Genomic DNA, 27,284 nt, shown 5'->3' on the forward strand with positions numbered 1-27,284 from the left:
ATGCATCTTTATGAGACAAGCCCCAGGTATCAGATTTCTCTTCACCAAGGAATGTTATTATTGCTTAGCCTTTATTCCTCAGTTGCAACAGCTCATTCTCTATATTAACATGATTACTTTGTGTTTTCTCTTTTCCCAGCAGATCACACGCAAACATGAATAGGCAATATACACTAGAAGTCATTGTTAAACCACAGCCCAGCGAATAAAGTGTAGTTTACTAATTAGAAAGTGATGATGATCAAGACAGGCATGGAAACATCTTCAAACAGGTGTTCTGTAGCCTTGAACTTACCCTGAAAACATCTAAACTGAATTTCTAGATTTAAAGCAGAATCCCATCCAAACTAGATTTTGTTTAGTTGGAGTGGTGAAAAAAGTATCATCTTCTAATGAAGCTTTACATTCCCCTAGGACAGTGGTCGGCAAGCCGCGGCTCGCGAGCCACATGCGGCTCTTTGCACACTTTAATGCGACTCTTCTGTGTGCCGGGCGCCCGCTCCCCTCCCTCCTCTCGGGCGGCCGCCCCAAAAGTCAGGACTCTGCAGCTAGCCCAGCAATGGGCAAACTACGGCCCGGCGGACCTTTTAATCCGGCCCGCGGAGCGTGGCAAACATTGGCTGTCAGGATGTAGGCGGGGCAGCGTGACGAACTCCTCTCCTCTCACAGTCCGCCCTGAAGACCGGAACGGCGCGGGAACACGGCGAGAGGAACGCGCGGAGCAAAGATAAGTGAATTGACACAATATGGGGAATGAATTACTATATGGGGGATGAATTACTATGGGGGATGAATTACTATAGGGGGGATGAATTACTATAGGGGGGATGTATTTTCAGTTTTAAAAATGTGGCTCTCAAAATAAATTTCAATCGTGATTTTGGCGAGATTTGGCACAGTTGAAAAAAAAGGTTGCCCACCACTGCCCTAGGACAGTGGTTCTCAACCTGTGGGTCGCGACCCCTTTGGGGGTCGAACGACCCTCTCACAGGGGTCACCTAAGACCATCGGAAAACATATATTTCTGATGTGTAAAGAGCAGCTACTGTGCTGAAAGCAGCTACTGTGCTGAAAGCAGCTACTGTGCTGAAAGCAGCAGTATTGGAGGTAAAACGACACTTCATGAATTATAATTACTGGGTAAATAATTTTATGGTTGGGGGTCACCACAACATGAGGAACTATAATAAAGGGTCACGGCATTAGGAAGCTTGAGAACCACTGCCCTAGGACCTTGGCAAAAAGAACCCACAAGAGCAGCCCTTCTCAACCAGGGTTCTGTAGAACCCTGGGGTTCCTCCAGTGTCTGCTTGGGGTTCTTTGAGCAATTTCTGCCTCTCAGATAACCACTGACAACAATGATATTTTTTCTTTGTATGAAAGGGGCAATTCTTCCCAATGATCCCAAATGTAAGGAGCATTCTTCCCAGTGACCATCACACCAATATACTGAACTCTAAATATAGTAAACATTAGCAGAGGTTCTCTTGGCCAAGAAAGTTAATCCAAGGGTTCCTCAGTGATAAAAAAGGATGAGAAAGCCTGTACTTGAGGGTTGATGACAAATGTATCTGCCCTGTAATGCCCTTGTGCCCAACACAAGACCCCAGCTGGCCCTATCTGTGCAGACCAAGAAAAGATATAGTAAAATGTTACCCCAGTACTTAAAAGCAGTGGTAGACCACAACTTAAAAAAAAAAAAAAATCCCCTGCAAGGTAATGTCATAATGTGCTAGTAGACAGCGCGGGAGCTCTGGGCCATGGCAAAGTGCTCTGAAGGAAAGGCACGGATATGCCATTGCTTCAGAGTGCATGAGCTGACTCTCAAAAAGACAATATTATTTTACCTACAGGTAAGCTTACCTGTAGGTACCAACCGTATTAAAAAAAAAAAAAAGTTTACTACCACTTTAATCTGTACAACTCAAAAGTGCATTCAAAATACACAAAACATATCACTTCCATGCATGTGGCATAATGCATATAAACAAAAATGTCCATAAAACAAATAGTCCAAAAAACCATGGCTGCCAAAACACCAGTAGAAAAGATTATGTGATCGCTCCAAAATCCTTTTCTTACACTTCACACAATGCAAAAGAAAGTGCACTCCACCCAGTGAGAAATCAAATCTGCTCACCTCCACAATTGACTTCAAATGGTTAAAAAAGGTCTGACAGCACTTGTTAACCCCAACTGGATACACCACCTGTTAGGCACTTTGCTGAGGGGCAGTGGCATGCTTTCTGCATTCCCACACTGAAATTAAAGTGGTTGTAAAGGCTGAAAGTTCTTCGGTATGCTGCTCCTCCCCACAGCCCACCTAATACTCACCTGAGCCCCCTCTCAATCCAGCGATGTGCACAGGAGCCTCAGCTGTCCCAGGTTTCTCTCTCCTCATTGGTTGAGATACAGCAGCGGGAGCCACTGCCTGTCAATCACAGCCAGTGAGCCAACGAGGAGAGAGTGAGGGGCAATCACAGCTCTATGTATCTTATGGATGCATAGGGCAGGGCTCGGGAGCGAGCACACACCAGAGCCCCCAGAGCAACTTGGTTAAGGGGAGGAGCCAGGAGTGTCAGTGGGGGACCCAAGAAGAAGAGGATTAGGGCTGCTCTGTGCAAAAGCATTGCACAGGGCAGCTAAGTATAACATGTTTGAGAGTATAGTCCCAGCCTCATGTGATCTCAAAGAGAGAGTGAGAATGGCTCAGGATTGTGCAATCAGGTTAAGTAAACAGATTGGAGTTAAATAACTACCACTATCAATGTGGTGTGGGGGATGGGGATTAACGGCACTGACACTGATCACCAAGGCATGACACTGATCACCAAGGCTGGACGTGGGGATGTCAGGGGTCCACATTTGAGGCTTTGTAATTTGCAAGTTGACCACTACTACTAGTGAATTTTTCACTGTGCCGTATATGAAGGTAGACCAGGCTGGATGCTAGCCTAAAGGCAGTTAGATTACAGCCCAGTTGGATGTAGATGGAAATTATTGCTCTTGCACCCACAGCATTAAAATAGAGCATCAACCTATCCCCCCCCCCCCCCCATTTTGGCCCAAACAAACTATTACCGTTACTAAATACGATTTAGATAGGTCCAGTTAGTTGATTCAGTCACCACATCCCCATTAAATATGTGAAAAAACAATCAGTAAATAAAAAAGAAAATGGGAGTCCCAATATCCTCTCTCAGAAGAAATTTGACAATCACATTGATAAAAAAGCATTAACGTGTCAACTAAACCCACAACGGTAAAATCGGTGTGTATATGCAGTAAAATATGCTTGTTATACTCACTGTGGAACCTAAGGGATTAATCCTCTGCATTGTGTAAAAAGGCCATTTGATCCTCTCTGTTTCTCCCCTTTTTCAAGTGACCACCTCTTATCTCCTGATAAGACAGACTGAACCATAGGCATTTGTACATGCTCAGTTTGGTGTGTATTCCTAGTGAAGTTTTTTTTTCTCTTGGGAGAGTGCATGTGATCAGCACAGTGCCAATCAGCACTCTCCAAACATTGGGTCAGGGGTATTGCATCCTCCTAGAGCAGAAAGAAAACTCCTCCTACAAGCATTAGATAGTGCTTGGCTGGACACCGATAGAAATCACAAGACTGCTCTAACTTCTGATGAGAAAAGGTATTTAGCAGTTTATATTTACTAAAATAATTGCAATTGCATGTTCTGTGGAAGATCAGATATGATGAATGCAGGGTCCGCAGTTTAGTAACACTAAGTTTTATAACAAAGATACCATTTAAAAAGACTTTTGGGGTAACAAAATCCCTTAGACCAGAATAAAAGTTAAAATGAATCACCGTCATTACATAATACACACTAGTACACTAAACATCATGATATATATTTCTCAGAAAGGGGGTACAGAGTTCTGACGCCTTTCACACTTAGGTTTCTTCAGGGGTTCAAGGGGTGCAGTGTGGAGATTGGAGAAATAAATCCAGGTAGATATACCCAATAAATGGGGAGCATAACTAGGTCCATAAAGCAATCTCACATAATATGTCAATAAGCATGGAGGGTAATAGATGTAACCAAGATGGAGTTGGCATTCAAAGAACTGACCAAGGGGTGCCAGGGGCAACGCATACGATGAGAGAATAGCGCTCCTTAATTTCACATAACATGACCATGCATAACCTGTATGGATAAACAGCAAACAAACAGACTCGACTCATAAGACAGTCCAAGTCCAAAAGGAACTTCACAATTAAACATATGTCCCACCATCCCATGCTTCCAAAAACTCCACTCCAGACACCATTGGAGAGAGATCCTCTCCCCCCAATGGTGTCTGGAGTGGTGCTTTTGGAAGCATGGGATGGTGGGATATATATTTAAATTGTGAAGTTCTTTTGGACCCCGACTGTAAAAAGTAAAAAGATAAAACTATAATTCTACCACTTTATAAAACTCTGGTTCAGCAACATCTTGACTATACTGTCCAGTTCTGGTCCCCAATATTCAGGAAGGATGTGCTTGAACTGGATAGTCCAGAGAAGGGCAACAAAGCCAATAAGGAGGCTGAAGGACCACAGTTATAAGGAACGACTTAAGGGAGATATGCTTGCAATATACAAATCTTTAAAAGGGATCTGTATCATTAGGAGAAAACGAATCTTAGGTCTCCATAGAAGACACACGGCCACACAATGAAGTTGGATGAGAAGCGGTTCAATCTTAAACTGCGTATGGGGTTCTTTACCGTTGGAGCGAAATGGATGAGGAACTTCCTGTCAGCAGGAAATTCAGATAAATTCAAAAATTATTAGATGAGCTTCTTAGCTAAAGCAATATACAGAAATTGAAATTGTTAGTGCCACAAACACACACTCTGGATGAACTGAATGGACTGGTGTTTTTATTCAACCTTACTAACTATGTACTGTGTAAGAGGAATGGCATACGTTCCTTCAAAGTTGACCTTTCAGTCAACATAGGCTTCAAGTGATTTTGCCTAGGTTGAGTTGAGGTTATCAGTCTGTTGCAGGTGGGAGGAATTATTTATTCAGTCTGCTCTCTAAGTAAGCAGTCATGTGTGTGTTAGGGGAGAATAGGAAGGGGGGGGGAGGAGTGAATAATAGCTTAAAGTGATTGTATATGTACCGTATTTTTCACTCCATAAGACGCTTTTTTTTCCCCCCAAGAAAGGGGGGAAAATGTCAGTGTGTCTTATGGAGCGAATGTAAAGCGGCCGGTCCGGTATTTCTGCCTCCACCATGTCAGAATACCGGGCCGGCCACTCAGCTCTTCTCTCCTCCAGGACCTTACCTGTTCCTTGCTCCAGCGCTGCAGTCTTCCCGCAGCGGCTTCTGTGAGAGCCGGGTGCCCACTGCGCATGCACGAGAAGCGCTGCGCTTTGTGAATGGTCCGGCGTCTTCTGGGACACATTCCAGGTCCCAGAAGGCTCCGGGCCATTCACAACGCGCAGCGCTTCTCGTGCATGCGCAGTGGGCACCCGTCTGTCACAGAAGCCGCCGCGGGAAGAAGGAAGGACAACTCCACGGAAGTGGGAGCGGGTACCTGTCAAATTCAGGTACCCGCTCCCCCTCCCTCCCCAAAGGTCCGCAGTCTCTGGTCATCCCCTGTACTGTGCCCGCAGTCTCTGGTCATCCCCTGTACTGTGCCCGCAGTCTCTGGTCATCCCCTGTACTGTGCCCGCAGTCTCTGGTCATCCCCTTTACTGTGCCCGCAGTCTCTGGTCATCCCCTGTACTGTGTCCGCAGTCTCTGGTCATCCCCTGTACTGTGTCCGCAGTCTCTGGTCATCCCCTGTACTGTGTCCGCAGTCTCTGGTCATCCCCTGTACTGTGTCCGCAGTCTCTGGTCATCCCCTGTACTGTGTCTGCAGTCTCTGGTCATCCCCTGTACTGTGTCCGCAGTCTCTGGTCATCCCCTGTACTGTGTCCGCAGTCTCTGGTCATCCCCTGTACTGTGTCCGCAGTCTCTGATCATCCCCTGTACTGTGTCCGCAGTCTCTGGTCATCTCCTGTACTGTGTCCGCAGTCTCTGGTCATCTCCTGTACTGTGTCTGCAGTCCATTGGTTCAGAATATTTTTTTTCTTGTTTTTCTCCTCTAAAACCTAGGCGCGTCTTATGGTCAGGTGCGTCTTATGGAGCGCAAAATACGGTAAATTTCCAATAAATTTAAAAATAAGAAACACGATACTTAACTGCTTCTCTGCAATGGTTTTGCACAGAGCAGCCCCGATCCACCTCTTCAGGGGTCCCCCACTGGCACTCCTGACCCTCCCCCCTGCCAAATACCCCCATAGCAAGCCACTTCCTATGGAGGCACTGGTGGTGCGGGCTCGATCCTGAGTCAGGCTCTGTATGTCCACTGACATACACAGCGCAGTTCAGCCCTGCCCCCTCTTCACAGGCTGTGATTGACAGCAGCAGGAGCCAATGGCTCTCAGTGCTGCCTCCATGTCCAGTGAGAAGATTGCTGCTGCTCTCAGGGATAGCGCTGCATCGAGATCGGGCTCAGGTAAGTATAAGGTGGGGGTGTGAATCCTGTGCACAGGCTTTTTTTTTTACCTTAATGCAACTTTTACAACATTCTACCTTTACAACCATTTTAAAGAGGTCTAGGGGGAGAATTAGTGTTAGTTTAGATCTAAGGTAAACCTATACTTTAAGTACAGTTACACTGGTACTGATAGCAGAAATTTCCCTAAATAAAATCAAGAAATAGAGACTAGTTTAACTAGTTGAACTAGTAACAAAGGCTGTGCTGGACATATTGACCTATTCACGTTTAACTTTCAGTTAAAGAATGACACTTACGGCTTCTATAAACATTACTTTCTATTCACAAAAGGAAATATTACAAAAAAGAAAAAAGCACCCATTATGGCATTCAATTGTTATACAGTGGAAAATCTATATTCTTGTGATCTCTTTATTGTGCACAGATCTACAATATGAAAAAAAAATCATGGTCATACATTATATAGTTTAGCCATGACATCAAGGTTAACATTGTACAGTTTAAAAAAAATTATATATATATATATATATATATATATATATATATATATATATATAATTAAAAGTTATTTATAATTTAAAAATATATATTCACTTTTTTTTTTTTTTTTTTTTTTTACACACAAACACTTTTTCTCCCTGTACTCTGGCAACACTGCTTCCTTCTAAAATATTTTGGAAACTACATAATTACTCTAATAATGAATTCAGTATCACTTGACTCCCAGGATAGAATGTGGACAGAAGCCAGCATAATGTTTATGAGAGCAGCAGGGCGATGTTGTGCACCCCATTTCACTGCAGACAATTTCTCAGCACACGCTTTGCAATCTCATTTACTGGGTAGTCAAAATAAACCAGTCATAGATTTGCTAGTGTGTGAAATTTATTTTTTTCCCCAGTATAAAAATGCAAACACCCTGAGTATTGGAGATATACTAAGAAGATATAGCAAGCATATTGCAGGCACCTAGAGGCTCTGCTCTATAGATCTGGAGCCACTTACAATGTAACAAACCCTCAGGCATGTGCCTGGTGCCAATCTAAATGTAAAATACTGATATATTATAGGAGTTTATAAGTAAAGTGTTACCGCTGGTTCACAAATCCACGTTCCTGCAGGCCGCGTTTTGCTCGGGCATGAGAGTGCATTCATTTGAATGGACTCCCGTGCCCCGGGACACGCAGGGAAGGAGTCCCTGCACTGCTTCTGAAAACGTAGCCCACACGGGAACCTTGGTTCCCAGTACGGTTGCGATTTCCAGTGCGGATGGCATGCCATTAGAACTAGTGGCACCCGCCCATGGGTCTGCATTCTTCTGTGTGGGTGGTGCGGCTGCACGGATTTTTGGGCAGATCTGCAACGGCACCACCTGCACAGATGTGAACCTAGCCTAACCGGTTTTACTAGTTAGGTCGGGTTTGACCCTGCATTACCCACATAGGAAACTATTGCCTAACTATACAGAAAGATCAGACAATGTGGGGAAATTTCCATTATATGACATGTTTTTTTTCTGTTCATTTACACCCACTTTTCCATAGGAATGCATGTACCTTTTGGTTTAGGTCCACCTGAAAAGTGGAACTTTACCCATAACAACTAGATTAATAAAAAATTTTTTTTAGCAAGGAACATACATTCCATATTAATAGTCATGCTACCAAAATTAGTGTGCTGTAAAGTATCAAATGTATGAAAAATAATAAAGTATGAAATCAAATATCAAGTTTTTCAGATTATTACGCACTGCAGAGCATGCAACAAGCAGAATGTTTTAGTAGCTGAAAAAAAAAATACAGATCTTTTACAGAACTAGGATTTGTTTCAAAAAGGCTTTAGCTTGTGTAAGAGCAGTGTGAACAGCTTTTATCAAACTTTGTTAAAGCTTTTAAAAGTATCATTCGGGTCCAGCTTGTAAATATTGAACAGATGTTAATGGGAGTGCTGATTGTCACTTTAAACAAGCTGCTAGCAGGCTTCACCACTACTTGAAGCTTGTTGAAATCCTGCCCAAAGCTGCTAGCAGCTTGTTTAATGTGACAACCTGTGTTCCTATTAGGATCTGCTTATAACAATTCGAAACAGCTTTCAAAGTTTAGAGAAATCCGGTCAAAGGTTGCTGACAGCTTTGCAAAAGCTTGCAGTTCACATAAAATGTGCAGCATACCAGTACTTAGGAAATGTAGCTAACAATCTTTCCTGACGCCAACATGGCAGCATACATGTGATATCTCTCCGCCCCTATATCCACCCACAGGACCTGTGTATAATTATAAAAGTCTGACTGAGAGCAACCTCCCCCATTCTCCTTTTGTCCTCAAGATCTCCACCTGCAAGACCGTGATGTTGCGATAAGTCCCTACCTGCCGACTGAGTTGGAGTCCACCTGGGTTCACTGGAGTCCTGCATCTTAGGTTGCTAAATGCACCAACAAGGTGGGGGAGCCCCTTCTGGTGGTCTTTTGGGGCTGAGGAGTTCTCTAACCCAGCACCAGAGACATCAGAACCTCATGTGTTGCAAGAGCTGGTGTCTGTTTGCTGCAGTCAATACTGCATGTGTTTCTCTGCACACCTGAACAGGATCATGGTGCTGGAGTTAGTACTGCCATGTTCTTTTATCCCTTTTTGGCTTCCTCCATTGCCTCTACCCTCATTAGATTGTAATTTTTCCTTTGTGAGAATGATTTGAGGGAGTTTTCTTTTGTCAGCAGTTTTTTCCTTTCACCTGTGACCGGCGTGTGTACACAATCCGGTCTGGGGTTTGTGACCGTTTCTGGTCCAATGGCTGGCTATGTCATCCACACATACACTGGGCAGAGGGCCTCTTGTGGCGACCATCTTTGTTAAGATATGTTCAGGCTCACGTATCTGCAAGGTGGGTTTGCACTGGAAACATCTTCTGTTTTCCCTTGCTTATGCTGCAGGTGAATAAGGGGGGGGATGATTCAGGCACATGTCTATGATCTGTTTGCTTCTTTCTCCGAGTCTTTCATTTTACTTTCTGCGCAGTGCTGACATCCTTGCTCCAACATGAGCCACCTTCTGCCACATAACCAAGACCTCCATGTGCTCAGGTTGGGACCATCAGTGTGGTAAGTAAGAAGAGGAAAAAAGAGAGCCTTTCCACGAGCGTGGCCATTATCTTCTGGTACAACCTAGCCCGCTCTTGCTTAAGGTCAAGCTTAAATAGCATTGCCATGGCATGACGAGTCCAGTGGCTCTTCCAGCCCCGCAGGTCTCACCCAGGATGAATAAAGTTTCTAGTGAGTGTTGGCATCTCTGCTTCCCTGAGCTCTAAGAATGACAAAGGTAAAAAGTTCTGAGTCTGGAGCTTGGACTTAATACTAGACTAACCTGTCTGATGATGTTGCTGCTGAAACCTCTTTAAGGACAAAGGAGGCTGGGAGCCAACAAGTCATGGTCTGTCATAGACAAATAGCTAAAGTGATACTAAACCCAGGACCCTGCATTCACTATATCTGGTCTCTCACAGTACACAGAACATGGAAATGTAAATCTAAACTGCTAAATACCTTTTCTCATCAGTATTTAGAGCATTTTCTGCTCTAGGAGGATGTGAAACCTCTGACCCTCTGTCTGGAAAGTGTTGATTGGCCCTGTGCTGATCACATGCACCCTCCCTGGGGAAAAAAAAAAAACAACAAAAAACCTCTCTAGCAATACATACCAAACTGAGCATGTGGGAGGCACCTTTACCCAAGACATTCACTTTTGCCTTGCCCCTGGTTTCACCAGAGGTAGAAGAAGGTCAATCAACTTTCTTGAAAAGGCTAAGCAGGGTTCAAGTGTCTCTAGGGTCCAGCCATTCATTGGGGTAGCAGGCCCAGAAAGGGATGACCCAGATGACTGCCTTTCGAAGTTAGAACATACTTCATGGTTTCAAGGCACAGCCTTCCATTCTCCCCAATGAATGGAAGGACGAAGAGGTTGTTTCATGAATAGTGGCAATAGTGATTTGACATTTTTCATTAGTAAGCAGCTGCACCCTAATGATACCCTACCCAGGAGGAAAACTCAATTTCTCTGTTGAAGATAATGCGCTGCCACATGCTAATGCACTTAATATGCATTGCAGTAACACACATTACAGCACTGCACTCCACTGCAAAGACATGGACAATACTAAACAAACTGTTAAATGCCCTATGAAAAGTGACTACTTGGGATCAGTTTTCAGAGGAGTGGCTATGTTATCTGCTCATGCAAACAAGCCTTAATGCTCATGTTTGACAGGCAGCTCTGTATACCAATCAGCATCCCTACGCTAAGCACTATTTCAAGAGCCGTCAATGGTTAGCAACAGTGTCATGCATTTAGAAATAAAGAAACTCAACGGCAGGTTCCAATTCAAGTGGAACTATCATATCCATGCCCGAATGTAACCTTCAGAGGCTGCAAGTGCCCAGGATGCTAAAAGGGACTGTGGCACCAGGTGTTTTTGGTTCCCAATGAATGGGTCTTTATTTGAAAAGATCTTGCCCATATCACTGAAGTATGGGGCCTCCCTCAGTTGATCCTGTTTGCATCACCATCCTTTCACAAGGTGCCTCTCATGCTACCCTCACCCGTTGGTGGAGGAAGTGGATGCTCACTCAGCCAAGGAATAGTTGCCTAGCAAATGGCTTTCCTCTACTGCCTTTGGTCAGGAAGTTTCAGGGGGGACTGTTGTCCAAGAGTCTCACTGTGATAACATGCATGCCCGATTAGCCTGCAGGTCTGGGTTTTACCCTAGTCATGGAACTGGAATCTGGACCAAGCACTGCAGCTACCAGTGTTTCCACAATACCTGGCCCAGGATGGATTAGAAATTGAGAGGGAAGGATTGAAGGATTAGGGCCATCCTCTTTCAGTGGTAAATCCTGCAGGGTTTCAGGAAGGATGCCAACAAATGCCATTTACTCTGAAGTCTGGAACAGGTTCACAGTCTCTGCAGCTGAGCAGGAGTTTGATCCTAGCAACCCGGTGGTCACCCACTTGCTATAATTTCCTCACACAGATCTGGATTTGGGGTTCAGCCTAGTTCTGTAAGGGCTCAAATTTCAGCCAATTCAGCTTCATCAGGGAATAGGAGCGTGTGCGCTACCAGGGGAGCATTTCAGGAGGTTGGTCCTAAGACTTTGCCCTGAGGAGGAAAAACATTTCCCCTGTGGGATTTTATTCTGGCACTGGATTTCCTTGCCAGGACACGGTTTACACCAATAGAAAGGAGTAAAGCAATGTCCCTTGATAACTTCAGGGGGCAGAGTTTTGGACCTGCTTCAAGCTACAGAGTCCTACATCTTCTTTCTTCTGAGCAAGTTGGGGCCTATGCCCATCGAGCACCTTTGTCCCCAGGTGGCTTCAGGTTTCATCTTACAAATTGGTGATTCCATCCTTTCTGGCACAAATGGTACCTAACCTACACAAGCTGGATGTACCAAGTATCTAAGATGCCTACCTTCAAGCTGGTTCCTAGTTTAAATCCTGTAGGAGGCTGTTCGTGTTTCCACCAGGAAAATTCAGAGGAGGAAGCTGCAGTAAACCTTGTCATCTTCGAGTGTCATGGTCATCCTGAAAACATATTGCAGCTAGGCAAAAGCCTCAAGGCTCATTCAGCCAGGTCCATCTCTATGTTCGGGGCAGCGCATGCAAAGTGTCTATGAAGCCTTTTGCAAAGCAGCAGGCTAGTTACCACAGTGCACCTGCCTCAGGCACTGCAGGGAAGATCCAGGAGCTTGTATGTCAATGGACTTCAACAGAATGGTAGTCTATGCTTCCATGTCCATTGTAATGCAGTTTGATTGTACAGTTTAGCCCTCCCTGTTTAGCTAGTTATTTATCACATGTATGCTGCCATGTTGACATCAGGAAAAGAGAAAATTGTGTCATACTTACTGTAATTTTCCTTTCCTGTTGCCAATCCATGGCAGCATACGAACCCTCCCTTGTTTGATCTTGATTGTATGGGGGAGGTTGCTCTCAGTCAGACTTTTATAGAAATACACAGGTCCTGTGGGTGGATATAGGGGCGGTGCTATATCACATGTATGCTATCATGGATTGGCGCCGGGAAAGGAAAATGACGATAAATATGATACAATTTTGCGTTTCTCTTTTTTTCAGGCTGTCTTTTCATCTGGTGATCCAGCCAGTCACAAATTTCCTATACCAAGCTGAGAACGCCCACTGGCTGCACTATATATCTATGGATGAGCTGGGATGTCTCCGTAGAACAACAAAACATCTCCCCCTTCTTCTTATCTGCACAACATTGGGGGGGGGTCCTGTAGTTCACAGAGTGTGACAGCACTGCAGAATGCTACAGCATTGGATTTCTTTAGTGAAAAATACTTGTTGACCTCTAGTCAAGCAGATAAAAAAGAAACACACATTCAGTTGTGTTTTATTGACCAAAGGGAGCAAATAAGAGAAGTTAATGATTAGGATTTACATATACTTTAAATATTAAAAGGTTTCCTTATTTAAAAAAAAAAAAAAAAAAAAAAAAAAAAACACAAAACTGATCAGGTCATCAAATCAGGACTAATCAGTATATAACACGTTTCATCTATTAACTTCTACTAGTATCAGTATAATTACAGTACATAGTATGTTTCTTCTTGCACTGCTGGTAAGTACAGGATCCTATGTCTTGAATAGACAGTATCAGTCAGGTTTGCAGGTCAATTTTTCTAAAACTACAAACTGCTCAAACATTTTGCACTCATGTCAGTATGGCACAGGGTCACTTTAAACTAAGTGCAGCCTCAATCTGCTGTCTTCAAACTCCAACACTTTGTTATCATAAATCTAATACTTTTTTTAGTTCATTTATTTTTTTTTCCTTTTTCATCAACAAATACCAACAAACTGTGCATACAATTCTTGCCATGCAGGGCTTCACAAAAAAAGGAAACACAAAAACACCCACACAAAACAAAAACAAAGTTATGACAATACTTGCTTCACCCACAGGAGAAACCACCATGTGCAGTAGGGGGATGCAGGTATTTGACACACCAGGAAGTGTGAAGACCTACTGTTCTGAGAGGTAGTAGAGCCGGAGTATTGGGAAAAAAAAAGAAAAAATCTCTTTAGCGTCTGGTTCCCAACTAAGATATAAACATGTAAAATGCATTAAATGAACAGTTCATAAATGAAGGAAGAAAAAAAGCACCATTTTTGGCAACGCAAGACGGAAGGTGTGTGCATGTAGGTTGGTAGCTACTGTATGTGTGAGCTGGAGTGCCATACGTCAACATGCATTTTGGTAAAAGGCAGTATTATCTTACCATAACATACAGGTATGAAGCTACTGGTGACCTGACCATAGGGTTGCCACCTTATCCCTTTAAAACCCCGAACACATATTACACGGGTTCTGAGGCTCATTAAGGTGGTAATTAAATAAACTCACTTAGTGCCTTATCTGCATTAAATTAGCCCCAGAACCTGTGTAATTAATATGTGTTCAGTTTTAAAGGGATGAGGTGGCAACCTTACCTGGCTGCCAGGCTGTAATTCTTTTAACCAAAGCTCCCCGGCTCGTTCAGGCTCGTGTGTAGATTGGCAGTTTTCTCTGCACTAGAAAAACACCAAACTCTGCAGGGGCATATAGAAAACAATAGTTTTCAGTGTGCCCTGTTCACAGTTTAAAGCAGCCTTTGCGTAAGCTGTAGTGCGGAAATTTGAAAAATGGCACTTTACTGTCTGACACCACAGCTCCATTTGGCTAGAACTGACACTTCCCACACAGTAAAACACTTCCCGCACAGTAAAACACAGCATTTTACCATTGAAATAGTGTGAACTGGCCCTTAAAAAACAAATATGAAGATTAGAAAATCAGAATTTCATGGCTGCCCTGTAAGTAGCATTCACCTAAGGCAGAGTCAGTAATGGCAGTTTCCATTTCTTTTAAATATATGTTGTTTTAAGGTTGTGAAATCATCCTAAATGGCATTTCTCCCAGCAGAGTTACACAACCTTCAATCAATGATCATGTGCGGTTTCAAGCAGTGAGGTCACATTTAGCTCTCCCTCATTGTGAAGTAAGGGATCAAACTCCTTATGTACAGATGGATGGGGCGAGTACGGGTGACTCACAAACAAGTGTATCCCGGCTACAGGATTTACACAAAAGATAAGAGATTACCAGACCTGCAAACCTGACCAGTGACTAAAGTTATGCCTAAGGCTGGCCATACATTATACAATTTTCTTGTACAATTTTCCTTTACCAAACTCATAAAATATGAGGTCAAACCTAAAAACGTTCAATTTGTATACAATCAGGCAGGCCCTTGCGCTACATAGTTGAAGGTAAAATTGAGTCCTCATGCACACTAGACATTATGATGACGCTGGTGTTAGCTGTGTAAAATTATGCTAAAAATGCGAGTTCTTCAGCTTTTTTTAGCGTTTTGCATTAGCATTTAGCTGTATTTTCCCACGTTTGCGGTTTTTAGTGTTTTTTTTTTACCCCAAAAAATTTTGGGGGTCAAAAAAAGCCCAAAAATGCTGGTTTGCGGCGCTTTGTCACGTTTTTCAGCATTAGATCATTTTTACTGCTAAAAAACTCCTCTAGAAACCCACTAGTCCTTGTTTTTTTTCCAGCCAAAAACACTGATTACAGTCTATGTGTGCATGGACACATAGGATAACATGCTGGGGGGTTTACTAGCTGTAGAAAAAAACAGCAAAAGCCAAAAACAGCCGCTGTAAAAACGTCAAGTGTGCATGAGGACTAAAGGAAATTGAACAAGAAAATTGGATAATGTATGGACAGCTTTAGGGACGGTTCACATCAGATGCAGTCTATTGCATGATTTTTTGGCAGAAAAAATGCATGGACATTAGGGTATAGGGGTTCCAATGTCATAGTTCACACCAGTGCAGTCAAAAAATTTAGAACATTTTTTCTGCACAGAAAAACTGTACTGGAACACAGCAAAGCTCATCAAAAATTAACCTGAATGCATCGGGACACTTCTAAAACGCATTGGAACACATTACAGCTTAAAAAAAAAAACACAGGAAACCTTGCAAAAATAGAAATAGCAAGAAGGGAAAAAAATGCACTGGAACGCATTTAAATGCAGCAAAAACGTAACAAAAATGAGCAAGCAGAAACACATCCACTGTGAGTTGTTGTGGTGTGAACTGGAAGCTGGAACGTACCTGGAATGCGTTTTTCTGGTCCTGCCCTCAGGTCATCAGAGCACACGGAACTTCCGTAATAATGACCAATGTACAGAAAACAGGGTATACATGCAAGGTTTTTTTAATTATTAAATTCTTCCTCAAGGACGAACAAAAAAAAAATCTCAGATGCCTGAATTCACGCAAGCGATGTGAATGCAGGGATCTTCCCCACTACTGTATTTTGACAGCTGCGTCTCAGCCAGAATACTCAGGTCAGTGCTGCAGCGGCTGATCAAATGCTGGTTTTGCAGCAGGACCCTTCAGGAAAAGCCGGTTGTAAGGCTGGCCATACACTATACAATTTTCTGTCCAATTTTTGATCAATTTCCTTTAGATTTACCTTCAACTATGTAGTGCAAAGGGCTGCCTAATTGGATACAACTGAAAGTGTTGTTTAGGTTTGACCTCATATTATATGGTTTTTGGTAAATCTAAAGCAAAATTCTCAAGAAAATTGTATAATGTATGGGCAGCCTTAGACCAGCTTGTGTTGAACAGAGAAGGGTACACAGACCAGCCAAATTTCGATGTGTGTATACCCTGCTTTACTCACATAGGAAAATGATTAGCAAACATACAGAAAGATCAGACAGTGTGGGGAAATTTCTATTGTATGCCATGTTTGTATGTAACGCAGAAAAGCAGTAAGTAAACAAGACTAGCGTACAAACAATAAATCGTAGTTTCTCCATTAGGTTTTTAGTTGCAAACAAGGATGAATTTGCGCAGACATACCATCAAGGAACATAGAGAAGATAACCTTTGCACACCTGTGGGACACCATTTCACACAACCGGACCACACTTTGGGAGACCTCAATATTTTAGTTCTTAAAGGAAATTTCACATCCATTCAGGAAAGAAAACCTTTTGAACTAAGAATGATAATTCTATTTGACACAAGAGATAAGGGCCTTAATTTGGACATGGGATTCCTCAACCATTATCCTACAGCTTTATGACTATCACCTCAAGCATGACTGCCTCCGCTAGTGTTGTCCCCCGCCCCCCAGACTTTGCTTTTGCTGTGTCTTATCTCTGTTTTTTCCCCATCCCCTACATCTCTTCTAACATTCTGCTATACTTTTGTGATCAGTACTGCTTGGACCTGAAGAAGGGGACACTGCCCGAAAGCTTGTCCTCAAAATTGTATGTTAGTGCAAATAAAAAAAGTATCACGGACAGTACTCAATTGTTTCTGTCGCAAATGCACTAATACGGCTACAATCACCTCCATTAGGTTTATAAGACATTTCATCATTTCCATTCTGTAAATAGCTCCTGTATTAGAGCCAGTTCACACCAGTCTAGTGCGTTTTTATTCTGCATCAAAAATGCAAGGAGAGTTTTTAACATAAATTCCAATGGCCTTAGTTCACACCAGTGCAGCGTATTCCAGTTCAATCAAAAAAGTAGATCATGTTGCATTTTTTTCTGCAAGGAACGCAGCAAAATGCATCAAACAAAATAAAGAATAAAACTCCTGCGCTACCTCAATGTGATAATAAATAATAATGTATGGAGCTGATGCTAGCATCAAAGTTTGTGTTCCCACAACAAAAACATAAATAAAAATGAATAAACTCAATGCTGCGCTGCTAATGTAAAATACACATACCAAATCATCAAGAAATTAAATATACCTATAGCTTACATGAATCTTCATAATATAAAGTCCATAAAGACAAGTCCATGTGAAATATGAAAACATTGCTGAATAAGCTTTCCATCAACTTTCTTCACAACTTCATATGATTCCTCACGTGCTCATATAACCAACACTATCTCTTGAAGTGCTGCCAAGCATGCAGGTTGTGCCAACTCAGTGCTCCCAGAACTCTCACCTTAAGGCAATTGAAATGCACTTTATGATAATAAACAGAGGTTCCTCCAAGCTTCTGGTCATTCACCATTTAGAACCACTTGGTGCCCTCTTTCCTTTCCCTTGATCAACGAACCAGAGAAAAAAATGGTCCCTTTAAGGGTGGCTTGGGGTCACAAACTCCTACACTTACGCAGCGGAAACAGGAATCTCCGATAGTGCAGTATGTTTTAACAAGTAGATTTTATTAAAAGTAATGCACTCACATGTACAGAAGAATAAAAACCGCCACTGAAAATCATTTGGTGTCACCATATACAGACTACACTTCCCCGTACATCACTTCCGGTTCACGGCTGCCTACGCGTTATGTCACGCTCACATGACTTCATCAGGGGTCCCACTGGAACGCACATGGTCTCCGCTATATGGGTGACCAAGAGAAAACAGACTCTGCTGTTCGTCTACATCCAACTGCCCTCCAATCCGATCCACTTAAACAGAAGAGGGTGGAACCCCTTCCGTTTTTTAAGCAGACCCAGAAGTAGGCAGGTGTAAATAGACAAGTCCATTTACACCCGCCTGTCCATAAGAATGCATGGACTTTTGAATCAGGTTCACCTGAAAAACTGACAGTAAAAGTGGAACCCATAACAACTTGTTAAAAAAAAATAATGTTCTTTAGCAAGTTACATACATTCCAAGTGAATAATTATGCTATCAAAACGAGTGTGTTCTGTGAATTGCCTCCAGCATTGTTCCTTTTTCTTCTTGCTGGATCCTGCCATTTTGCTGAAACCCAGAGCCCCTGAGCAGCAGTAAAATTATAGAGCAACTGAGCACGTGCAAAGCAGGAAGAGACCGTGTATTACTAGATTGTAAACACTATAGACACTTTTTTTTAATGTTTTACATTGCTATACCAGTAAAAGGGACGGCCTGAAGTGATCTAGCAGAACTTAAAGTGTTACTAAACCCAGGACCCTGCATTCACTATATCTGGTCCTACATAGTACACAGAACATGGAAGTGCAATTATTTAGTAATTATAAATTGCTACCTTTTCTCAACAGCAGTTAGAGCGGACTTGTGACTTCAGCAGAGCGCTTGTTAAAGTGTGTAGGAGTTTTCTTTATGCTCTAGGAGGATGTGAAATCCCTGACACTCTGTCTGGACAGTGCTGATTGGCCCTCTGCTGATCACATGCAATCTCCCAGGAAAAAAAACCCCTCTAGCAATACACACCAAACTGAGCATGTGCAGAGTGACTTCACACAGTATGTCTTATCAGGAGATAAGAACTGGAGGAAGGGGAGGATCAGAAAAGACAGGATCAAACAGCCTTTTTTACACAATGCAGAGGATTAACCTCATAGGTTCCACAGCGAGTATAACAAGCATGATCTACAGCATATACAGACTGATTTTAGGGTTGTGGGTTTAGGAACACTTTCATTTTCTGATTAAAGTTACACTTTAATTGGGTCAAATTGATGATTGCATAGTGACGGAATAAAAAAAAAAAAAAAAAAAAAAAAGAAAAAAGAAGAAGGAGCAGGGCTGAAGATTTTTCTGGAATGAACAAAATTCTGACAGCGAATGTGGTTTTCCTTTAGGAAATTCCATTCCAAAATTGAATGTTATAAGTAAACAAAAACGTTGAAGCACTTTCAAACAACATTCGGCAAATCTCTGATGGCATTATTAAATGTACTGATTTAAGATTTTTTTTGTGCAAACATTTGTATGAAAATCTAAGAGTGTATGGCCAGCTTATGAGATAAAGCTGGCCAAACATTATACAATTTTCTTCTATATTTACCAAAACCATGTAATGTGATGTCAAACCTAAACACTTTCAAATTTGTATGCAGGGCAAGCCTTTGCACTACTGAAGGTAAATCTAATGAAAATTGAATAAGAAAATTGTATAATGTATGTAACATGACAAACTGTGGACAATTTTGAGGGGTATGAATACTTTTTCAAGGCACTGTAGATGCAGCAAAGGATCAAAAAACAAATGGCTCACTATCCGCAGGGGCGGACTGACAATTCATGGGGCCCCCGAGCAATAGGGGATCATGGGGCCCCTGTGTCCTTGCCCACACTCAAAAAAGCCTATGTAAAAGGGTACCAGGGGCATCTCGCGGGGCCCCCCTACTGACCCCGGGCCCTTGGGCAGTGGCCAAGTTTCCAAATGGTCAGTCCGCCCCTGCTATGGAGTAATGACCCATACACACAATCAGCATATCGGACAAATGGTCATCCTTTTTTTTTCGCATGCTAGTCTCATATCAAAAATGAAAATGCTATTAAAGTTACAATAATTCTTGTACAACAGAATACAACTTTGGAAGTGATGTAATGCATTGTATTGCATTATAATGTATTCTCTCATTTCCGAGCATGCCTGGTCTTGGGCTCTCGATTTTTTCCGGATGATTATTGTACGGATTTAAAGGAAAACCATTCACTCTGTACGAAAAACATTCTTGTGCTTGTCCCTTCGGATATTGTTGCATGAACTGTCATGATCGGCTGTCAAAAGCTGTGTACTAATGATCAGATAATCGTACGATTTGTCCAAAAGCAATTTCTGGCATCAGGTTTTTCTGATCGTGTGTACTAGACATAGGCAATTAATACCTCCACAATGCTTTGTTCATGTACCAGTGATTGTTACAAGCTGCTGCTAGGGTGGGTTATCTTGTGTGGAATCATTTGTTATACCTAGCGATTAATCACTAGTGATCTGAATAACAGGACTGAGCTACTAAAAACCAATGCAGCTGCAGCCTGTTGCCAACTGCCGGCAAGTAGTGATTGATTTAAATCACCAAGTATCTTTGGCTGCACCTGACACTAAGGCAGCCGTAGATGGATCCGTTTTTTTTGTTCAACCTGTGGACCAGGTTGCCCCACTCAATGTGGATAAAGAAATCCTCCCTGCTGAGCTATTGTATTCTGATTGTGGGGAGGCTTTTGTGTTGTCAGAATACACTGATCAGGGCTGCAGGCTATAGTCTGAGCAGCAAAAACCCCTCAGGACACTTGTACAGATGTCAAATGGCAAACCAACTTCTGTACAACCTCCCTGACCATACAGGGTTCAAAATGTGGCCAGTCCCTGCAGAACCAGCAAAATTTTGATCCACACATGGCCAGCTTAAAGCTGGCCATACACCAGTAGAATTTTGTTCAAAATTTTCGCTTTTGAAACAAAAAACATTCTATTATCTAATGGTTAATGCGGTCAAACTGACCACAGTGACCAGAGATTTCCAAGGTGTAGGTTGAAAAAATATTTCTCACGAACAAACTAAATTTTAACTAAATGTAGTTTTTGTTCAAGAAAAAAAAAAAATAAATACATTCCGTCATAAAACCTGTTTCATACATCTAGGATTCCATTCAAATAGCAGGTTTGGATGAAATTTGAAGGGCTGTCAAAGGAAAATAGTTGACTGGCAAGAAAAAAATGTTCTGATATCTAGCAGTGTATGGCCAGCTTTAAGCCCTGGTTCACATATATGTGGCCGTGTTTTGCGCAGGGCACAAGAGCCCACTCATTTGAATGGACTCCCGTGCCCGTGGTACGCAGTCCCTGCACTTCGTCCGAAAATGCAGCCCACATGGGAACCTCGGTTCCCAGTACAGTTGCGTTTTCCAGTGCGGGTGGCATGCCATTAGAATTAATGGCACCTGCCTAGGGATTCGCATTTCTCTGTGCGGGTGGTGAGGCTGCACGAATTTTTGTGAGGATCCGTAGCGGCACCACACGCACAGATGTGAACCTAGCCTAAGTGTTATTAAACCCAGGACGCTGCATTCACTATATCTGGTCTCCCACAGTACAAAGAACATGGAAGTGCAATTATTTTAGTAAATATAAACCACTCAATACCTTTCTTATCAGTTAAACCAGTCTTGTGACTTCTATCAGTGTCCAGCAGAGCACTGGTTAAAGCTTGTAGGAGGGGGTTTTCATTTTACTCTAGGAAGATACAGAACCCCTGAACTCTGTCTGGATAGTGCTGATTGGCCCTGTGCTGATCACATGCACTCTCCCAAGAAAAAAAAAGCTCTCTAGCGACACACCAAATTGAGCATGTGCAAAGTGACTTCACATGATATGTCTTATTGGGAGACAAGAAGGGGACACTGGAAAAAGGGGAGGATGCAGAGGATTAACCCATTAGGTTCCACAGTGAGTATAACAAGCATGCTTTACACCATATACAGACTGATTTTACTGTTGTGGGTTTAGTAACACTTTAAGGACTCTGAGATACAACAGTCTCACATGAGATACCAGTAAACACCATCCACTCCAAGTGAAGCTGGCCATCTACTGTAATTTCAGCCAGTTTCTGAGGAACCAGATGAAATTCTCTCAGTGGGTGGCCCTGCTGGCCAACATTCACCCGACATCCCTTCGTTGAAAATTCAAAGAAGCTGGAAAGAAAATTGTCAGCTAAAAAGCAGCTGCATTCAATTAAATGCCAGTATTTTGACAGCTAGTGGGGCCGACTGTCAACATGCAATTGGCACAGTGGGAGATTCATCCATCCCTGCTGTACAGCATGTATGGAGGAATCTGTTCTATTGTTCGCACTGCACGCTGAACAAAAATCCTATGATTGTATGGCCAGTTTAAATTTCCATTAGGCCAAAACACAACATCTTTTGTCCCTTTTCACTTAAATTCAGTTTGAGGACAACAGCAATTTCCCAGCAGATCTAAAGAAAGATACCCCGTCTAGGAAGTTACCTAAATGCATGACGGACTACACCTTTTTTAGGGTTTCTGTGATTTCCTCAGGGTCATAAGTAGATTTCGGGTTTTTAGGATGTTTTTTTTTTTTTTTTTTTATAAATGCCCAGATGCTTAAACAATCCCATATTCAAGCATCACTGTATGCACAGAGTGTGCAGAACAGCAGACACTGTCAGATTCATTTCCTGTACAGATCAATGGCCACCACCGCCCGCAGTTCACCTGTAACCTAATTGCTACTTGCAATTAGTGCTGTTGACTGACCCTGTTTGCGGACAGTGTATGTTCAGATATGACATTTAGTCTAGTTTCACACCTAAGCGTATTCCGCAGCGTTTTGCAGAAACGCACTACAGACCATTTAACATGATTTCCTATGGGACACGTTCACATCTCCACATTTTCACCTGGTGCATTTTTTGGACAGGATCAGGGACTTTTTTTAAACTCAAAATGTTGCGTTTTTGGTTCTATAGACTTCAATGGAGATGCTGCAGAAAAGTATGTAGTGCATTTTTGCTGTTTGTGATGCGTTTTAATCTGCCTAACAACAACAAAAATTAAACACGCATCAAAAACACGTGTGCACAGACGCACCGCAAAAAGCACTGCAGAAACAGATCAAATGCAAACTGCTTAGGTGTGAACCTAGCCTTATGCAGGGTTTCTGACCGGAGTGCATTGGCCAGAGTGCAGCAATGTCCAGAGACGCAATAACATATCTTCCCCTAGCTGCCTGTGTGAACGTAGCCTAAAACTCTTCACCATTTTTGGACTTTATCCATCTTATCAATATGTTTTTGTAAGCGAGGTCTTCTGAACTGGAGACGGTATACTGAGGCTTGGTTCGCATTACTGGGACATGCGTTCTGTGTGTTGGGCACCCCATTCATTTCAATGGGCTGCCCTACCTGCAGAACTGTGGGGAAAGACATCCCTAAGCATTTTTTTAAATCGTGCAGCACGGAACTGCATGGGGCTGTGACAACCAAATGAGAAAAAGCCACCTAATATGACACATATAAATATGTCATATTAATATATCCGTCTCACTCATAATTAGTGTGGATTTATAAACCCAATATGTACCTAACAAAAAATAGTGTGACAGATGGGGCTGTGACACCATGCAGTCTGCGCACACAAAGACATGGGCAATTTTCTGATATATAGGGTGCAATTAAAAAATAACACCCCCGCACAGGGCAGCTGATTAGTGGGTACCATCAGTCCTCCTAGACGGGGCCCAGGCAGCATCGGATGTGGGCAGGACATAGAAGGTGAGTGGCGCGACAGGGGGACAAATACAGGTACCAATCCTCTGCTTCCCTCCCTGCAGCATCCTTCTCTCCCTCCAACCCTAGCTCCCCCCCCCCCCCCCAATAACTTTGTAAAACAGTTATAAAAAATAATTTTAAAAAAGATTACAAATTGTAAAAAAAAAAAAAAAAAAAAAAAAGAACAGCAGTTTGTTTGTGCAGCTGGAGCTGCCTGTTAGGTTGGCCATACATTATACAATTTTCCTGAGATTTTTGCTTTAGATTTACCAAAAACTATATAATATGAGGTCAAACCTAAACAACACTTTCAATTGTATCTAATTAGGCAGGCCCTTGCACTACATAGTGGAAGGTAAATCTAAAGGAAATTGGGCAGAAATTAGACAGAAATTTGTATAATGTATGGCCAGCCTTACTCTATGAAGATGCAGTGGCTGTGTGAACACAGCCGCAGGTCCTAATATGAAAGGTGTGGGTAAGTGGCCCCTACTACACACTGTATGTTCGGGGGCCATGCACTTGTATCCACACACCTGTCGAATTAGGACCTGCGGCTGTGTTCATACAGCTGCTGTATCCCCATAGCATAACATAGGCTGCCTGTACACCGCTCTAGCCACGTTTAAAAAACAAAACACACCAAAAAAAAAACACCAATTCACACTGTACAGGCCACAGCACTTATGTGAATGAGCCCCAAGACCTCATTCAGGCATATAGTTTTTTTTTCTTTTTTTATTAACTCATTACTGTTCTATCTTTTAGATTTAGCATGCGTTGTTTTTAGTTATATTGTGTTTGTGTCTGCTATTAATGATTTGAGTGTATCCTAGATTGTAAGCTCCAAGGAGCAGGGCCCTCCTGTCCGTCTTGTATTGAACTGTATTGTTGCTGTATTGTCTCCCGTTATATTGTAAGGTGCTGAGCAAAGTGTTGGCGCTATATAAATCCTGTATAATAATATTTTTAGTGAAAATATCATTTGATATTTTTGGGAAGGGAGGGCAAGGTGGGCCCTGTCAGGTAGACTGTACGAGGCCCCGTGATTTCTAACAGCAGTCCTGCTCCTGCATGTCTGCTACAGAGCAGTGCATTTCCCTACACACTATAATGTGAACCTACTCTAAATGATGTCTAACTAAAGTATCGGGAAGTCTAGGTTCACACCTAAGCATTTTGTGGTGCGTTTTGCAGACACGCACTACAGTCCATTTAACATGATTTCCTATGGGACACGTTCACACCTCCGTATTTTCACCCGTTGCATTTTTGGAAAGGGTCAGGGACTTTTTTTAAAAGCAAACCTTGCGTTTTGGTTCAATAAACTTCAATGGAGACGCTGTAGAAATGCATGTAATGCATTTTTTTAGGCGTTTTCCATTTTAATCTGCCCAGCAATAAGTTGGCCAAAAACCCCCCAGAAAAATGCAAAACCATCAAAAACTCGTGCAAAAACACAAAACACGCCTCAAAAAGCACTGCAGAAATGGAGCAAATGCAAACTGCAAAGGTGTGAACCTAGCCTAAGAGGGGGATGCCTTCCAATGACCACAATTTTGTGGAGAATTCTTCACACTGACCAACAATCTATAGTACAGTGAGCTGTGAATATTAACAGGGCTTCCCTGACACCAGGAAGGTGTTCCAAGGGTTCCCCAATGTTAAAACGGGTTAGAAAGGCTGGTATAAGCACTTGCACCACCTTTTAGTTTAGCAGAAGATCTATACAAAAACATATTTCTTAGAACAAATAACATTCATTAAACATCATCCAGATTTGCAGGACAACTACATTGACCAGGTTTACCCCAAGAATCAGCCCGCAGGCTTTGCAGCAAACTCCTCTCTTTGGTAAAGCTGGCCATACACTAGTAGATTTCCATACAAACATTCCTAGAACAATTCTATCAGGACATTGTTGTTGAACGTCGCCGGAAAAAAATTTCCTTCACTTTCAACATTTGCTTTTGGCATGAACGGACCTTGTGAACGAATACCATGTTCCCTTTGGAAACTCCTTCATGTAAAAGTTTCCAATCTGCTCCTTCAAATATTCAAACGGCGATTTGACCGCACTAACAATCAGAAAATTAAACAAACGTTCCAAAAATGTACATTTTTAAACAAAATCTGACAAGTGTATGTCCAGCTTAAAGCGGTATTAAACCCCAAAACAAAAATGTAATACAATGCAGTTTACCAATCTTTAGATGCAGCGGTGGCATTAGTTTTCTTTTTTTACGCTGTTCCCACTCTGTTTTCACCTGGTGATCCTGCCACTAGCACACCTCATATATATATATATATTCTGGATGAAGGAGCACAGGGGGCACCTTGGGACAGCAGCATTGTCAGTCTAGGGGGGAATGTTAGTGCTGGTTCATATTGGTGTGAGTTCTGATTCACACAGAATTGCACGACAGCGGAAATCACATTATTTTCAATGGTGCTCATTCGCAATCAATGCGACTCAGTTGCAGTACGATTTTGGAAACGGTCCCTGAACTTACTTTGGTGCTTTGCCTCCATAGAATACGCCAACCACATCCAAAGTCGCACTACATAATTGCACTGAAAATCGCATCAAAAGCTCATTGCAATAGCAAAAACTGAGCCTCAGATGTACTAGCAGATTTAGATACACTAACAAACGGAAGCCTCTGATTCCTCCTGTATTCAGTCGTAACTGTACTGTTTACACGCACATTGTAAAGCACTGCGCAAACTGTTGGCGCTATATAAATCCTGTATAATAATAATAGGCCAAACTCCAGCTCATTCTGCAGATACAGAAACAGTTTTTTTCCTTTTGTAATAAGAGTTCATAGAAATAAATGCTGATCATAGTAAGCACCCGTCAGTGTTTGTCTTGACACTTTAAACAAATACATCTGTGGGAGAACTTGTTTCTGTTAATAAAACAACAGATTTACTGGCTGGATCACAAGATAAAAATAGAAAAAAACGAATTGGTAAACTGCAGTATAATGTTTACTTTTGGGGTTAATACTGCTACCTGTCCAATACAGATTCCCTGTGAAAGGACTGGGGAGCCCCAATTGTCATCTCCCCAGATTCCTGAGAGTAAAGTGAGCCTGTTTTCAGATCTCCAGGTCTCCTGATGGACTAGTGGGGTCAGAGATGTCCCAGCATAACCACTACAGCTCCCAGATTTCCTCCATCATCATTCCCTTCCATCTCTGCGACTACGATCTCCAGTAAAGTATATGAACAGCTGTAGTAGTCAGCTCATCATTACAAGCTGTCCCTGTGTATACAGATCAGGCACCTAGCAGGCAGTATATAGGGAAGATCAGAGACTCCCAGCACAGGTCTTCCTATAAAGGTGGAAGCAAACAGAGCGGTAAGAGAGTTGATGGCTCACCCCTGGATCATCGTGTCTGCTGAGCGGAGCGGAGAGGACGAGCACACTGCACTGTGCGCGAGGCTGAGCGGAGTGACAGGACTGCTGGGGGGCGGGGCCATGGCCTGGGATGGGCGGGGCCATGGCGGCTTTCATTCCATGTGCGGCGAGGTGGAGTCCTGTACACTGTGATCGCACGGCCAATGATGGGATAGGAGGAATGGATCGCACTCCGCATACACCCTGTGTACTCCGTACTGTTCCATGCCACACACTGCACAATGCCAATCCCACACACTGCACAATCCCACA

The 27,284-nt window shown here is 42.6% G+C and overlaps 1 protein-coding gene across 1 annotated transcript in view; it reads right to left on the bottom strand.

Moving 5' to 3' along the window:
- Nucleotides 1–27,060, bottom strand: part of B3GNT7 (UDP-GlcNAc:betaGal beta-1,3-N-acetylglucosaminyltransferase 7) — a 49,992-nt gene extending 22,932 nt beyond the window's left edge. Inside the window, exon 1 of the mRNA XM_089685432.1 lies at nt 26,994–27,060. Coding sequence (XP_089541558.1) covers nt 26,994–27,004 — 11 coding nt within the window. The 5' untranslated portion in view covers nt 27,005–27,060. The remainder of the gene's footprint in view (nt 1–26,993) is intronic.
- Between the last annotated feature and the right edge of the window lie 224 nt (nt 27,061–27,284).

The sequence above is a fragment of the Staurois parvus genome, unplaced genomic scaffold (assembly GCF_062004578.1).
Source record: "Staurois parvus isolate SC_StPar_1 unplaced genomic scaffold, SC_StPar_1.0 ptg000376l, whole genome shotgun sequence".
NCBI classification, from domain to species: Eukaryota; Metazoa; Chordata; class Amphibia; order Anura; family Ranidae; genus Staurois; species Staurois parvus.